The sequence below is a fragment of the Vigna unguiculata genome, chromosome 6 (genome assembly GCF_037176805.1).
Source record: "Vigna unguiculata cultivar grain cowpea cultivar isolate G323 ecotype 2 chromosome 6, ASM3717680v1, whole genome shotgun sequence".
Lineage (NCBI taxonomy): Eukaryota > Viridiplantae > Streptophyta > Magnoliopsida > Fabales > Fabaceae > Vigna > Vigna unguiculata.
This window is the reverse complement of record NC_140797.1, coordinates 9,357,970-9,373,846: the sequence shown is the minus strand read 5'-3', so window position 1 is coordinate 9,373,846 and position 15,877 is coordinate 9,357,970. Positions and strand designations below refer to the sequence as shown.

Here is a 15,877-nt window from a genome sequence, read left to right as displayed (position 1 = left end):
TTGTGTAAGGCATTTTATCTACCCAAGCTACTACTTATGAGAATTGGGACCTGATAGCTGAAAGATTTTCTTGGACAATAGGTTGTTTGACTTCGTAAGTTGTGAAAAAGAAACAACATATTAAATGAAAAAATATTTTGTTAGAAGGAAAAATTTTATGGATATGGAATGTAAGGTTAGGAAAATGTAGTACCCAAGTTAAGGAAATCTTTCTTTAGATTTGCATTTTTGAACCTGTTGTTGAAGTTGGAAGCGCGATGACGTATGCAGTAGACGGAGTGAAGATTCTTTGATTCCCAATCAACTTCTTCTAAGCGTAGGGCTGAAATAATGCCCTTACCCTTATCAGTAATGAGGCATAGATTTGGTTGAGGAGTCACATGCTCTCGTAATAGTTGAAAGAACCAAATCAGTGTCTCCTTTGTCTCAGCTTCTACTATTGCAAATGCCAAAGGAAATATGTTTCTATTTTCATCCTGAGCAATTGCAGTTAGCAAGGTTGCATGATATCTGCTTGTTAAAAATGTTTCATCTACTTGAACAACAGGTTTACAATACTTAAAACCTTCAATGCATGGTCCAAATGCCTAGAAGAAACGTTCCATAATGTAGTAGGATGTCCCATCCTAACCATCAACATTAACTAGAGGACCAAAAACTTTGAAAATTCTCTCACGATTAGTGTGCTGGGTAGCTTGTAACCATTTGGGAGCTTCATTATAAGATTGGTCCCAGTTGTCATACTCCATAGTAAACTACTTTTTCCTTTGCTATCCATGCTCTTTTGTATGTAAAGGTATATCTGTAACGACTTTTGATGTCTGCCACCAAGCTTTTAATGTGTATGCTTGGGTTTGTAACATCCTACCCAGAAATTAGTTATTTAAAATTAAAATGATACAAATATTAATAAACAACATTTATTAATAAAAATACTTTCCCAAATGATAATTCGTAAAAGTCCCTTATTACAAGTAATGAAACAGTTCATAACACTAATTACAAAATCATTCATAAAACTCATAAAACATCTCTATGTAAAATTCTCATGCTGGCCCCACTCCGTCTCTAAGCATCCACATGCCCACATGCATCAACATTTGCTCCAATGTAACGAGTTACATGATCATCGAACACACAGATAGGGTGAGCTCAAAATTAAAATATACATCATAAGGTACATTATAATAACGAACTAAAACCCCAAACCCTTCTAATACACTCTAATCTCAGACACAAACTTTCAACTCCTTCTTTGGACGCCTCTTAATTCTACACCCTTTGATTATATTGATCGATCTTTGTTACCACGAGTGTCTATTACCCCTCCAACTACAGGCCACTACCTAATAGTCCACATGCGGGAATAAATTTGTCACGACCACAATCCGTAACACCAAGTGAAGTTTCCTAATATGAACCACAATCCGTATTTGTCCAAAGAGTACCAAACTCGTCGGATAACATAGAGGAGGGCAATCTTCCAGAACCAATCTGTACGAGCCACGATCCCGCACACTCCACTGGACTTCCAAAACCACCAGGCTATAACCTCGAGTGGCCACGTGTTACCCCAATACAAGTTGCACTGGTAACTTGGCCCCCAACAAAGCATCGCATCAATACTACCATCCAAAGCTGTGTAGAATCCCTCGCGTAATTCATCACTGCATCCAAACCGCCTGGCACCACACTCCACCTCGCCAGGTGCACTTAGGCTCCAGGCCGCTTGGCAGCCAACTCACGCCGCCTGGAGGCCAACTCATGCCGCGTGGAGGCCAACTAACGTCGCCAGGTGGCTAACTCACGCTGCTAGGCGCCATGCGCCCTCCAAAGTCTTTGCCAGATTGCTTTCACCTGGCGGGACCACCCCGTCCGCTAGGTGACACGTAAGTCCAGCAGCCACTACCATTGTCTTGGTTCTCTATCGCTTGGCGGCTCGTCCAACGTCTGTAAGCGTCATACCAGTAGCGCACTACTACTGAGTTTTGGCACTTTTGTACAGGTTCTAATGAACACCCGAACACCCAAACACAATTCATAGTATATTACAATTACCCAATCATAAAACTATGATTAAATTATAATGTAACACACTCATTTATACAGTTTATTTAACTAAGGAAAGCATATCTTGTAAGTTTTTACTCATCACCACTTACACATATATACCATACTCAAGCAACCCATTATACAACACTGATTTTACCTCAATCATCCTAGTTTGCAATTCATACAATTCCCAAATCATACAATACACCACATCACAATCAAAGTAAAACTTACCAGTTTTATACTCTTTTAATTCCAATTATCATATGATTCTTCTTAGTTCAATTATATAAATATGTGTCCTTTTCAACACCTATGTCCCCTTATCCAGTAATATACCTAAAATTTTCCAGATAATACACCCCAATAGCCCACTTGAACAGAATCAAACCCTCTCAGCTCTGATGTGTCACTTGGCGGCAGATACTGTACCGCTAGGAAGTTCATACAGATTCTAGGTTCTTCCCAGATTTCTAGCACCCACAATCACCCTAAATCCCCCACTTCCCAATGTAGGCAAGCATTTTGACATATTTTTAACAACAATCAACTTATTCAATTCTATTTTAATAAAAATTAGTATTCTTTGCATACCACTGAACACCAATCATATACCAGACACATATTCCATCATCCCCAATCCCAACGTGAACCCTAATCCCCATTCGTACAAAGGTTCATGAAATTTCCACCAATTCATGCAATTTCCACGTGATTTTTTTAATTTTTTTAATTTTTTTAAATTTTTTAATTTTTTTTTAATTTTTTTTAATTTTTTTTAATTTTTTCTAATTTTTTAAATGTTCACGTGTCAACCCAGTACTGTGCCATGTGTCAAAGTCAATGTGCTATGTTCAATTTGGTCCCTATATTTGTTATTTTTGTTCAATTTAGTCCCAATTTTGTTTAAAATTGACCAATTTTGTCGTTATTGAAGATGTGATCAAATTTAATTTATTGAATAAATAATTAATTAATAAAAGCGGGTAGTTTGAGCCTTTATGACAATTAATGCTAGTTTTTATGACTTGGAATAATACTAGCTCAAATGGTTGAGAGTGCTAAATTATTATGAAAAGACTTGGGTTCGAGTCATGTGTATACCAAATTGTGTGTTATTTTAATTGTGTATTATTTTGATAATATGCTTGATCATGATGAGTGATAATAAAATCCTAGATTGATAGGAATTATCACGAAACATAAATTAAGCTTTCTTTTTGCCAAAATTCTTTTTGGCATGGATGAGATTGGTTAGAAACCCTAGACATCAGAAAAGGAAGCCAAGAGGACTGGAAAACCATATCATAATGGTTTTTGAGTGGCAATTAAACTCGTTTTATGGCAATTTCATTTTCTGTCCATTAATCACCATTGAGGCTTACTTAAGTGTCCAATTAAGGGTGAGATAGGGTGGTTTGGAGGTTGTTTTTGGTGGGTACTGAGAAGAGAAGAATTCTAGAGCAACATCTGTGTTCCAGAAGGAGAGACGGAGAGTTATTCGTGGGAGGAGCAAGGAGACCATTGTTGATCAAGAAGAACCTTTAAAATCATCAAGTTAAAGCAAGGAATTCAGGAATTCGGGTAAGAAGAGTTGGACTCCATAAATTTAATTCGTGTTATTCTTATGCATGATAATATGTATGTTTGGATGTTCCAGTGTTGCTTAATACGTGTAATTGTGTGTTTTTGAAATTTTTCTAGAAACCTCCTAGTGGGACTTCAAAGTCGTCGGGCAATTCATATGATTGTATTGAGTTTCTAGGTCTTTCCTAGAAACCGCCTAGCGACAAGAACATGCTGCTAGGCGACATAGCCTGTTTAACCCAATTTCTGGGTTTTTGTGTGATCCGTCTAGCAATGATGAAGGATTATCTTTTTTTCTTTTAGAGTTATGAATATGGTGAAGTTGTTTAAGAAAGCTTTTTGAAAATTCCCATTGGACATTAAGATAGCATGCTATCTAGATGTGAAGGTTCATTTCTCAAGCTCATGAAAGGAAGAAGAGAGTTGGATTCAAGCTTAAACACACATGGCAATAACAACACTAAAGAGCAAAATGAAAGAAGAAACAATAAAAATGGAAAGCATAGAAGATGAAGAATGGAAGAAGCACGCCACTCATAGGGGGGGATATAAGCCAACCAAGCCCTAGAGATGAGTGATGGTGCCGCCACTTGCAAGCAAGATAAGGCAAAGGTGAGTTCACTTCTAGGAAGGAGAGCTCACGAAAATTGGTGGTCGAATGCACAAAGTTTATAACAAAAATGATCAACCCTTTTACAAGACAAGGAGCACCCTTTAAATAGGAGTTCATAGGGGTCCTTTAGCAAATACAAAAACATGAAAAAGGATTAACTAGCAAACCCTAAACCTAATGTGAGAGTGAGTCTTGGCCAAGTGAAGGGAGATGATTGGTGGAGGCATTCCCATGAGGATTCTAGGCCATAAGAGGAAGGAGACCAAGTGACATTCTAAGGCATAAACCACAAAGGCAAAAGGAGAAAAGGTACATGTCTACTTTTGCTTTTGCTTAATGCTTTTTGCTTTCCTCTCTCTTCCACTTCATCCAAGTGCTCCAATCACCAAGTGCCACCTAGCCATGCTCTACTTTCTCTTAATTACCTACAAAACAAGACAAACAAGGATTAGCATGTTGGTTTAAGTTAATCTAATCTTGGTCAAATGTCAACTTTGGATCAAAGTCAACAAGTCAACCAAAATAAATCAACTAGAAACCAACTTAGGGAATTCAAACTAAAGTAATGCAAAACAAAGATAAAGGTGATGGAATAGAAGACTCCCCTCTAGACATGCTTCTAGTGATCCTTCTTGAGGGAGCTTCTAAGGAGGTGGTCATGCCTTCATCAGGCAGCGATGAACACCTGCCAAGCGACGTGAGCAGATTTGGCTCGATTTTGGGTTTTCTGTGTTCTGGGCTACTTTTTATCAATGGAAAAGGTGTTTTAATTATGGATTGATTAAATGGAAGGGATTAATTGTGAAATTATGGGGTGATGTGAGGAAATTGGATTATTATGATATGTACTTGTGTTAGGGTTTGATTAATGTGGGGTTTTGGATTCAGGGATCAAATGCAGTTTGAATTGGACTGAAAGGTGTTATGTTAAATTGATAAGTGGGTACAATTGATGGTATTTTTTCTTGATGAATTGGTGACATATGGGATGGGGAAATCCTAGTTCTCGTAGGTGTAGGGAGAAATTATAAGTTCTCAAGAATTTGGATGCGCCTCCTAGCGATGGGCTATGTGCCACCGGGCGCTAATGTAGAGAAAGTGACTCTACGGGGCTATGAGGAGTAATCATAGGTTTAGAATCGTGTGAGTTAGGTTAATGATGAATGTGGAATTGGGAAATTATTTGGACGGTGGGCTAGGATGATGATAAATGGAAAAACTAATAATATTAATGACTTAAAGGGTTAAATTGTGAGTTGGAAGGTTTGTGGTAGTAAAATCATTGTAGGTAGATTAATCATGCTAAGAATTGGATGGAAATTGATCGCATAATTACTGGAATTTGGAGTTATAGTCTCTATATATAGGTATATTTGTTCAATGATGAAGTTCCTAGGTGTGTAAGGTTCTCAATGTAAGTGGTATAAGAGTCTTATTAATGATTAAGCAGTGTTGTGGTGGAGGAAAACATGGATCCTAGTTTGTGGTGGAATACTTTACTTAGAGAGTTAATAGGTATAAAGGTTATGATGGATGATACATAAGAATGTGAAGTATTCTCAATGTGTGACAGAGTGCTTAAACTAGTACTGTGCGAGTACTGGTGTAGCGCCTGGTGGTAGAGTCTGAACTGTCAGTCGATAGCTACAATTACAATGGCACCGGGAGCGTGTGGCGCCTGGTGACGGGGTTTGTTTTGTAAGACCCGGGAAAATTAAATAAATTAATAAGTATTTATTTAATAAATGCGACAGTGGGAATCCGTAAGTTATTTAATGTGGAAAGAGAAGACAAGGAACAATGGTAGCTTAAGTGGTAGAGCATGTTAATGGTGTGGAGAGGACTTGGGTTCGAGTCTTGTGAATGCCATTTGTGGATTATTTTTATTATTTAATTATTTTGCATACAAGCATGGTGCGCATGAAATGTCAAGAAACATGATTTGGCTTGATGGTGGTGCATTGACTTGGCTTTGACATGGTTATAAGTTCAAACCTTGGTAGACATGGATTATGTTTTCTTTTTGCTAAAATTATTTTTGGCATGAATGAGGGGATCAGAAAACCCTAGCCATCTTAAGGAGGATATGGAAGGGCTGGAAAACCATCTCATAATGGTTGTTGAATGGCAATTAAAACTCATTTCAATTTATTTTTGTTTTCTTGCAATAAACCATAATTAAGGGATAGCTAAGGGGAAAATTAAGAGGGATAAAGTGTGTTTTGGAGGATGCTTTTGGTGAGTACTGAGAGGAGAGGAATTGCAAAGCAACAATTGTGTTTAGCGAGTGAGAGGGATAGCTGAATTGAGGAAGAGCAAAGGAAGTCATTGGTGATCAAGGAAGAAACTCTAAAATCATCAAGTTTGAGCAAGGAGTACCAGGTTAGAGGAGTTTCCATTTTCTGTTTTAATGATATTATATGTAATTGCGTTTTATATTGATACATGAAAGTTTTTTCCTGAATCAAATTCTTGTATCGTTTAACTTCTTGATGTTTGTCGTATGTGGTTTTAGAGAGAGTATGTGTGTGCTTGTGGTTTCTATTGTATTGAGTTCTCTTTGTGACCCAATCACAATCATTGTTATGATTATCATGATTCTTCTTTTTGGCTTTTGTGACCCAATCATTGCTATGATTATCATGATTTTTTTTTGGCTTGATGAGATGTTTAGATTTTTTCTTCTAAATACAACACACTTAATATTATTTTTATTATTAATTTTATTTTATTTTACCATTATTATTATTATTATTATTATTATTATTTACTATTATTATTCTTATTCTTATTCTTATTTTATTTTTATTATTTTATTATAATTATAACTATAATTATAATAATAATAATTATTTATATTATTATTATTGTTATGATTATTCTTATTCTTCTTCTTATTATTATTATTATTATTATTATGATTATTATTATTTTATTATTACTATTACAATTACTATCATTTTTATTTTGATTATTATTATTATTTTTATTATTCTTATTTTGAATATTATTATTATTAATTTCATTTTATTTTCTAATTATATTTATTAGTATTATTATTTTATTTTATTTTACTATTATTTTATTATATTATTTTTATTATCATTGTCTTGTTTTATTGATTATTTTATTATTATTATTATTTTATTTTATTAATATTACTGTTTTATTATTATTTCTTCATTTTATTTTATTATTATTATTATTTTTATTTGCATTATTATTTTTTATTTTGAAAATTTCGTTTTATTATTATTTTTACTATTATAATAATAATTATTTATATTATTATTATTATTATTTGTATTACTATTATTATTATTTTTATTTTTATTTTTGTTATTATTATTATTATTCTCAATTTATTTTATTTTATAATTATCTTTATTATTATTGTTATTATTTATTTTATTTTACTATCATTTTATTATTATTGTTATTATTATGATGGTTTTGTTCTATTCATGATTTTATTGTTATTATTATTATTATTTTATTAATATCATAGTTTTATTATTATTGTTTCATTTTATTTTATTATTAGTTTTATTATTATTATTTATATTTTTAAATTTTCGTTTTATTCCTATAATTATTATTATTATTTATATTATTATTATTTTGTTATTATTTTATTATTATCTTTATTATTAATATAACAATTTCTATTTTTATTGTTATTTTCATTTCATTTTATTTTATAATTATCTTTATCTTTATTATTATTATTATTATTATTATTATTTTATTTTACTATTATTATTATTATTGTTTTATTTTATTTATGATTTTATTATCATTATCATTTTTTATTATTGTTTTATTTTATTTTTATTATTTTATTATTTTATTATTATTATTATTTTATCTTAGTATTCTTGTTTTACTATTACTGTTTCATTTTATTTTATTATTATTATTTTTATTTGTATTGTTTCGCTTTATTATTATTATTATTGTAACGTACCATTTAAAATATAATATAATTAAAGGAAGTGTCACACAAAATAATATAGCACTACAGTCCTAAATTATAAACACTACTTCTTACAATATCCAAGGCACACTACGATGCCAAAATAAACAAGATACAAAGTTCAACAATAATTAAAATGAGATTTAAAAGACAAGCTAATACATGGGCCATCACCCAAAAAGACAAGCCCAATAAACGGAATCCAGCCCAAGCGGGCTACGCAGCGGAGTCACCATTCCCTTGTTGATCACGGGGAGTTCTCACATCTGCTCATATCAACAAGTTGATGATCATCGCAAAAAGAGAAAACCACACAACAAAACATACAACAAACAAAAGAATAAGCTAGAGTAGAAAACGGTTTATCATACAATTACATACAATTTCACAGTCCAAGATGCATATGCCAACCAATCATGTTATGACTTTTTTAAACAATACATTAAGACTCAGACACGAGTCATCTGAATACATATAATTAGTCGGATTCAGTGGATGCTTGCACTTGTTGTGGACTTCCATGCTCTACCGAGCTAATTTTTACGATGTCTCATCCCCCACACACAAGTTTAGCCCTTAATGAGTTCCAAGCCTCCTACTACTCTCACCACTAGAGTCAGTACGCTCTATGTGAGACTAATTGACTGTTTAGAGTGTCAGGATGCAACCTTACCTTGAATCCTTACTAAATTATATAGATGAGGCACCACCATGAACTTCCACTAACAGGGGTCATGGAATTACGTTCTGACCAACTGAGGCACCACCAAGAGATCTTACCTAGAGATTCATGGAATTACGCCCTAACTAATGAGGCACCACCACGAAACTATCGTGGGATTACGTCCTAACCATACCAACAATATATTCCATTAATCAATATAACTTTCATGCTCATACCCAGTCCATGATCACATATGTAACTAACCATTCATTCATATTCCATACTAAGATAATGCCAATCTCATCATTCACCACCCATGAACCATCTTTATTTATGCATATTCACCCATCTCATGCTTTAATATAATAATCTAATCAAACATATGCCAAACATCCAAGAATAAAGAGATATCAAAACAAGGATGCACTCTTGCCCAGCTCCTCGCTCAGCAGAAAGGTCTCGCTCAGGTGAGCTCCCAAGTAGAATCACTTGTCCTCTGATCCCAAATGACTTTGATAAGGCTGATTGGTTTTCCTCGACGTTCCTCTACTCGGCTATCCTTTAAAGCAACTGGTGGTACCTCCATAGTGAGATCTTCTCTAAGTTGAACATCCTCGACTTCCAACACATGAGATAGATCAAACACATACTTCCTCAACTGCGACACATGGAACACTGGATGAAGATTTGCCAACTGAGGAGGCAAGGCTATTTCAAAAGCCACCAGCCCAATCCTTCTCGAGCTCTTCTCACACCAGTGGTTCGGGTCACCCTCAAGAATACGTGATCTCCAGCTGCGAACTCTAAAGATCTCCTCCTACGATCTGCATACGCCTTCTGCCTACTCTGAGAGGTCTACATCCTATTTCTCACCATCCTCAATTTCTTAGTGGTCTGCTCTAACAACTCTAGCCCAACCAATATTTCCTCCCCATCCTGATACCAACATAAGGGAGTCCTACACTTCCTACCATAAAGAGCCTCATATGGCGCCATGCCAATGCTTGCATGAAAACTGTTGTTGTAGGTGAACTCTATCAAAGGCAGTACTTCATCCCAAGCACCCAAATGATCCAGCACGCATGTCCTCAGCAAGTGCTCAAGTGACTAAATCGTCCTCTCAGACTGGCCATCGGTATGGGGATGATAGGCTGAGCTCATAATTAGTTTGCTACCCAGAGCACTCTGCAAAGTCTGCCAAAACCGAGAAGTGAACCGCGAATCTTTGTCTGATACAATGCTCGAAGGTACTCCATGCAGCCTCACAATTTCCTTGATGTACAACTGAGCCAACTTGGCCATAAACATCCTCAAGTTCATCGCCAAGAAATGAGCACTCTTGGTCAATCGGTGGTCCACTATAACCCAGATCATATCATGTCCTCTAAAAGTTCGTGGCAAATGGGTCACAAAATCCATAGAGATGCTATCCCATTTCCACACTAGTATTTCCAACGACTGTAGAATCCCATCGGGTCTTTGATGCTCCACCTTCGCCTTCTGACATGTCAAACAGGAGGATACAAACTAAGCTACATCTTTCTTCATTCATTGCCACCAGAAGGTTTCCTTGAGATCTTGGTACATCTTAGTCATGCCAGGACGCAAGCTAAGAGGACTCTTGTGCCCTTCCTCAAGGATCAACTTATTCACCTCAACATCGTCAAACACACACACTCTGCCCTGGAACTGCTGTATACCATCATTTCCCAAAGCAAAATCCTTCGTTTCATCTGATCCAAGCTGTTCTCTCACTCTATTCAAGCGGGCATCTAACAACTGCCTCTCCCTAACTGAGTCCAAGAAATCACTAGATATAGTCAGAGTACAACACCTAATGAACTTGAATCCCAACTCCACCTGCAACTTCATATCCCTGAATTTCTCTAACAGTTCCACCACCTTGATCATGAGGTGGGCAGTGTGCACCGTCTTCCTACTCAAGGCATGAGCCACTACATTCGACTTCCCCGGATGATATAGAACCTCGAAGTCATAATCCTTCAAGAATTCCATCCACCTTCTCTGTCTCATGTTTATCTCCTTCTGATCGAATAAATACTTGAGACTCTTGTGGTCGTTGAATACCCGGAACTGAGCACCATGGAGATAGTGTCTCAAAATCTTCAAGGCAAACACAATAGTCGCCAACTCCAAGTCATGCGTGGGGTAGTTTCTCTCATGCACTTTGAGTTTCCTCGAAGTATATGCCACCGCCTTCTTTTCTTACATCAAAACACAACCAAGTCCAAGGTGAGAGGCATCACAATAAAGCTCAAAATGTTTACCAACATCCGGGATAACCAATATCAGGGCACTCGTCAATCGTCGCTTCAGCTCTTGGAAACTTTCCTCACACTTATCTGTCCAAGTGAATGATTGGTCTTTCTGGGTAAGCTGGGTCAGAGACGCCACTACCTTGGAGAATCCTTCTATGAATCTCCTATAGTAGCCAGCTAAACCCACGAAGCTCCTTATCTCTGTCGCTGACTTGGGACTTTCCCACTTTACCACTGCCTCAACCTTTGCTGGATCTACTACAATACCTTGTGCAGATATCATGTGGCCCAAGAATTGTACCTCATCCATCTAGAATTCACACTTAGACAATTTAGCATATAGTTGCTTCTCTCTCAGGATGCTAAGCACCAATCTCAGGTGTTCTGCATGTTCCTCTTGGGTCCTGGAATAGATAAGTATGTCGTCTATGAAGACTACGACAAACTTATCCAAGAATGGCAGTAAAATCCTATTCATGTAGTCCATAAACACCGCCGAAGCGTTGGTCACACCAAACGGCATAACCACATACTCGTAGTGGCCATATCGAGACCTAAAGGCCGTCTTCTGCACATCATCTGCCTTCACTAGAATCTGATGGTATCTCGACCGCAAATCAATCTTCAAGAACACCGACGACCCATGCAACTGGTCCATCAAGTCGTCAATTTTCGGAAGGGGGTACTTGTTCTTGATGGTCATCTTGTTTAACTGCTTGTAGTCCACACACAAGCGTGAACTCCCATCCTTCTTCTTTACTAACTACACTAGTGCTCCCCAAGGCGAAGTGTTAGGCCATATAAACTATTTCCCCAACAATTCCTCTATCTAGTTCTTGAGCTCTACCAGTTTTGCTGGAGCCATACGATATGGAGCCATCGACACTAGACTGATTCCTGACACCAGGTCAATAGAGAACTCCACTTTTCTACTTGGAGGCAACCCTTGTACTTCTTCCAGAAATACATCTCCAAACTCATGAATGACTGGTATCACTGACGTCTCTCCTTCCTTCTCCACCTCCAGGTGCATGAAGATGATGAAGCATTGTGCACCATCTTGAATCTCCTTCCTAATCCCTTGTGTAGATGACAACTCAGGTTCTTCTGAATTGGGGAACAATAACTTCTTCTCTCGGTAATCTATAAGGATGTGATTGGCAGAGAGTAGACATGTCAAAGTGAGCCAACCCGGCTCACACGGGTTGGCTCACCACGAGCCGGGTTGAAAATGAATGAACCCAACCCGATTCACTTTCTGGTGAGCCAGAAATTTTGTAACCCAACTCAACCCACCACGAATTGGTGGGTTAAGTGGGTTGACTCACCAACCCACCTAATTTTTTTTTAGTATTCAAATATTTAAATAAATTTTTAAGTAACCCATGAGATGACAATCATAGTAAAATCAAGAACCAATGTTTTGATCATGCTCACCACCAATATATGAAGAATTATTTCCAAGAAAGTATCCATTAGTTTAAGAAAGCATGGCTAATATTACAAATTTTTTGTCATGCTATTCAACAAAATATAAATAAAAAAACTATACATTTTTTCATGCTAATTTAGAAAAAATTGTTTACAAGACGGTTACTTGAGTAATTTATTATAAGGATTATAGTTAAAGCTTAAAGTATCAACATATATATAACTTGACAATCAAATTAAGTAAACATTCAAACTATTCAAATATAATGAAGCAACATTCTAGCATTTAAAAATATGAAATTGTGAACAAATATAATAGGAGTAGTAAATAATTATTAAAAAAATTAAAATAAATTAAAATAAAATTTTAAAAAATAAAAAAATTGTAAAAAAATGTTGGTGGGTTAAGTGGGTCAACCCATTTTCAACCCGGCTCGAACTCGTGGTGAGCTGGGTTGGCTCACGGGTTGAAACCCATTTTGACATCTCTAGTAGAGAGCCAATCCATCCCCAAGATCACTTCCAACTCTTGTAGAGGTAAGCAGATCATATTCACTTTATACCTACGTCCTTCTACCTCCATTGGACACCTAGTATACAAGGACGATGTCCTGACCCATCCCGACGCCGAAGTAGACACCACAAGCTCACGCTGCAGCTCACACACTAGCAGACCCAAACGTTTCACACATGCATCTGACACAAAGGAGTGTGTCGCTCCAGAATCATACAACACACAACATTTCACCCCAACAATCACACAATACCACATAACAAGGTTACCTGAGCCTGCGGCTTCTACTTCCGTCATGGCATAAACCTTACCTGTCGCTTGAGGCATGTTGCCTTTGTTCTTTTGCTGGTTCTGCGCAAGAGTCTAAGTTGGAGGTCTTGTCACTACCCTAGTAAGGGTGGGGAAGTCTTTGCCAAAGTGGCCCTCCTTGCCACAGTTGTTACATCTGCGGTAGCCTTCCATATGTGGGCAGACTCTCCTCAAATGAGGACCTCCACACTAGAAGCACTACACTCGACCTTATTGGGTGTGGAAGTTCCTAGACCCTAGGGACTGATGGTGAGGTCTATCATAAGGTTTCCTCCTCTCCTCGTGCCTTGGTTTGGACCTAGATGGTCCTTCAATCCATTGGTGCTATAGGCGTTGACCTTCCACCTCATTCTTCATTTTCTCCATCATTCTGGCCTTCTTCACTAGTGTAGCAAAGTCCTTGATGGACAATGGGGCTACCATCAACCAGACATCACCCTTGAGGTCATTCTCAAACTTGCGGCATCTCCACTCTTCGTCGAGTGGCAATGTGTAAAAGTGGCTAAGATGCTTGAACTTCTCAGCATACTTTGTCATTGTCTTGCTCCCATGTTCAACTAGAGGAACTCCACCACCTGGGCGTACCTCCCACTGTCGGGAAAGTATTCAGAAAGAAACTTCTCCCTGAATGCTTCCCAAGTAACGGGTTCCTCCCTTACCTCTATGATAGACTTCATATTGATCCACCAATGCTTCGCCTCTCCTGTAAGCATATACACAGCGAAGGCCAATCAGTTCTTTGCTGGACACATCTTCGCGTCAAATATTCTCTCTAGGTCCTTTAGTCATTGGTTTGTAGCATCAGGACTAGTTTTGCTATCAAACTTCACCGGATGGTGCTTTAGAAAGTCCTCTAGGCTCCATTCCCTGACTACAAGTCGTGGCTCAGGACCATAGATAGGGGCAACTGTCTTGTTCTCCTCCAGCTGGTGGAGGGCTTCCATATGCTGCCTGTGAGCATCCTCAATAGCCACTCTTGTAGCCTCCATTTGCTACATCACTAGTTGTTACTGTTCAAGCGATGTTGATAGTCGCTGCATTGATGCTTCATGTTGCTGCAACATAGTTGTACTCTGTTGGGTCATCGCTGCCACCATGGCTTCTATTTCCTTGGCGATATCTGGTACATCGCCCTAAGAGGATTGAGAATCCCTACGAGGAGGTGCCATAATTCACTAGCACACAGAAAACCATTAATCAGACTTGATATGACATGAACTTAACTAGACATACTAAGAATGACACAGAGAAAGCCAAGTGGACACCCAAGTCCACACACTTTAAGGACTGACTGCTCTGATACCATAAATGTAACGTCCCATTTAAAATATAATATAATTAAAGGAAGCGTCACACAGAATAATATAGTAACGCAGTCTTGGAGTATAAACACTACTCCTTAAAATATCCAAGGCACACTACAATGCCAAACAAGACAAGATACAAAGTTCAACAGTAATCAAAATGAGATTTAAAAGGCAAGCCAATACATGGGCCATCGCCCAAAAAGAAAAGCCCAATAAATGGAATCCAGCCCAGGCAGGCTACGCAGCGGAGTCACCATTCTCCTATTGATCACGAGGAATTCTCACATCTTCTCACATCAACAAGTTGATGATCATTGCAAAAAGAGAAAACCACACAATAGAGCATACAACAAACAAAAGGTTAAGGTAGAGGAGAAAAAGGTTTATCATACAGTTACATACAATTTCACAGTCCAAGATGCATATGCCAACCAATCATGTTATGACTTTTCAAACAATACACTAAGACTTAGACACGACTCATTCGTATACATATAATTAGTCGGATTCAGCAGATGCTTGCACTTGTGGTGGACTTCCCTGCTCTACCCAGCTAATTGTTACGATGTCTCATCCCCCACACAAAAGGTTAACCCTTAATGAGTTCCAAGCCTCCTGCTACTCTCACCACTAGAGTCAGTACGCTCTATGTGGGACTAATTGACTGTTTAAAGTGTCAGGATGCAACCTTACCTTGAATCCTTACTAAATTATATAGATGGGGCACCACCATGAACTCCCACTAACAGAGGTCATGGAATTACGTCCCGACCAACTGAGGCACCACCATGAGATCTCACCTAAAGATTCATGGAATTACGCCCTAACTAATGAGGCACCACCACGAAACTATCGTGGGATTACGTCCTAACCATACCAACAATATATTCCATTAATCAATATAACTTTCATGCTCACACCCAGTCCATGATCACATATATAACTAACCATTCATTCATATTCCATACTAAGATCATGCCAATCTCATCATTCACCACCCAAGAACCATCTTTACTCATGCATATTCACCCATCTCATGCTTTAATATAATAATCCAATCAAACATATGCAAACATCCAAGAACAAAGAGATATCAAAATAAGGACACACTCTCGCCCAGCTCCTCGCTCAAGTAGAAAGGTCTC

At 37.4% G+C, this 15,877-nt stretch overlaps 1 protein-coding gene across 1 annotated transcript; it reads right to left on the bottom strand.

Annotated features, from left to right (window-relative positions):
- Positions 1 to 9,355: 9,355 nt before the first annotated feature.
- LOC146885492 (uncharacterized) lies at positions 9,356 to 9,888 on the bottom strand. The gene is made up of 2 exons (XM_085674952.1): positions 9,766 to 9,888; positions 9,356 to 9,664 (listed from the first exon to the last, which is right to left on the bottom strand). The coding sequence occupies exons 1-2, from the start codon at positions 9,886 to 9,888 to the stop codon at positions 9,356 to 9,358; spliced, it is 432 nt and encodes a 143-aa protein (XP_085531078.1).
- Between the last annotated feature and the right edge of the window lie 5,989 nt (positions 9,889 to 15,877).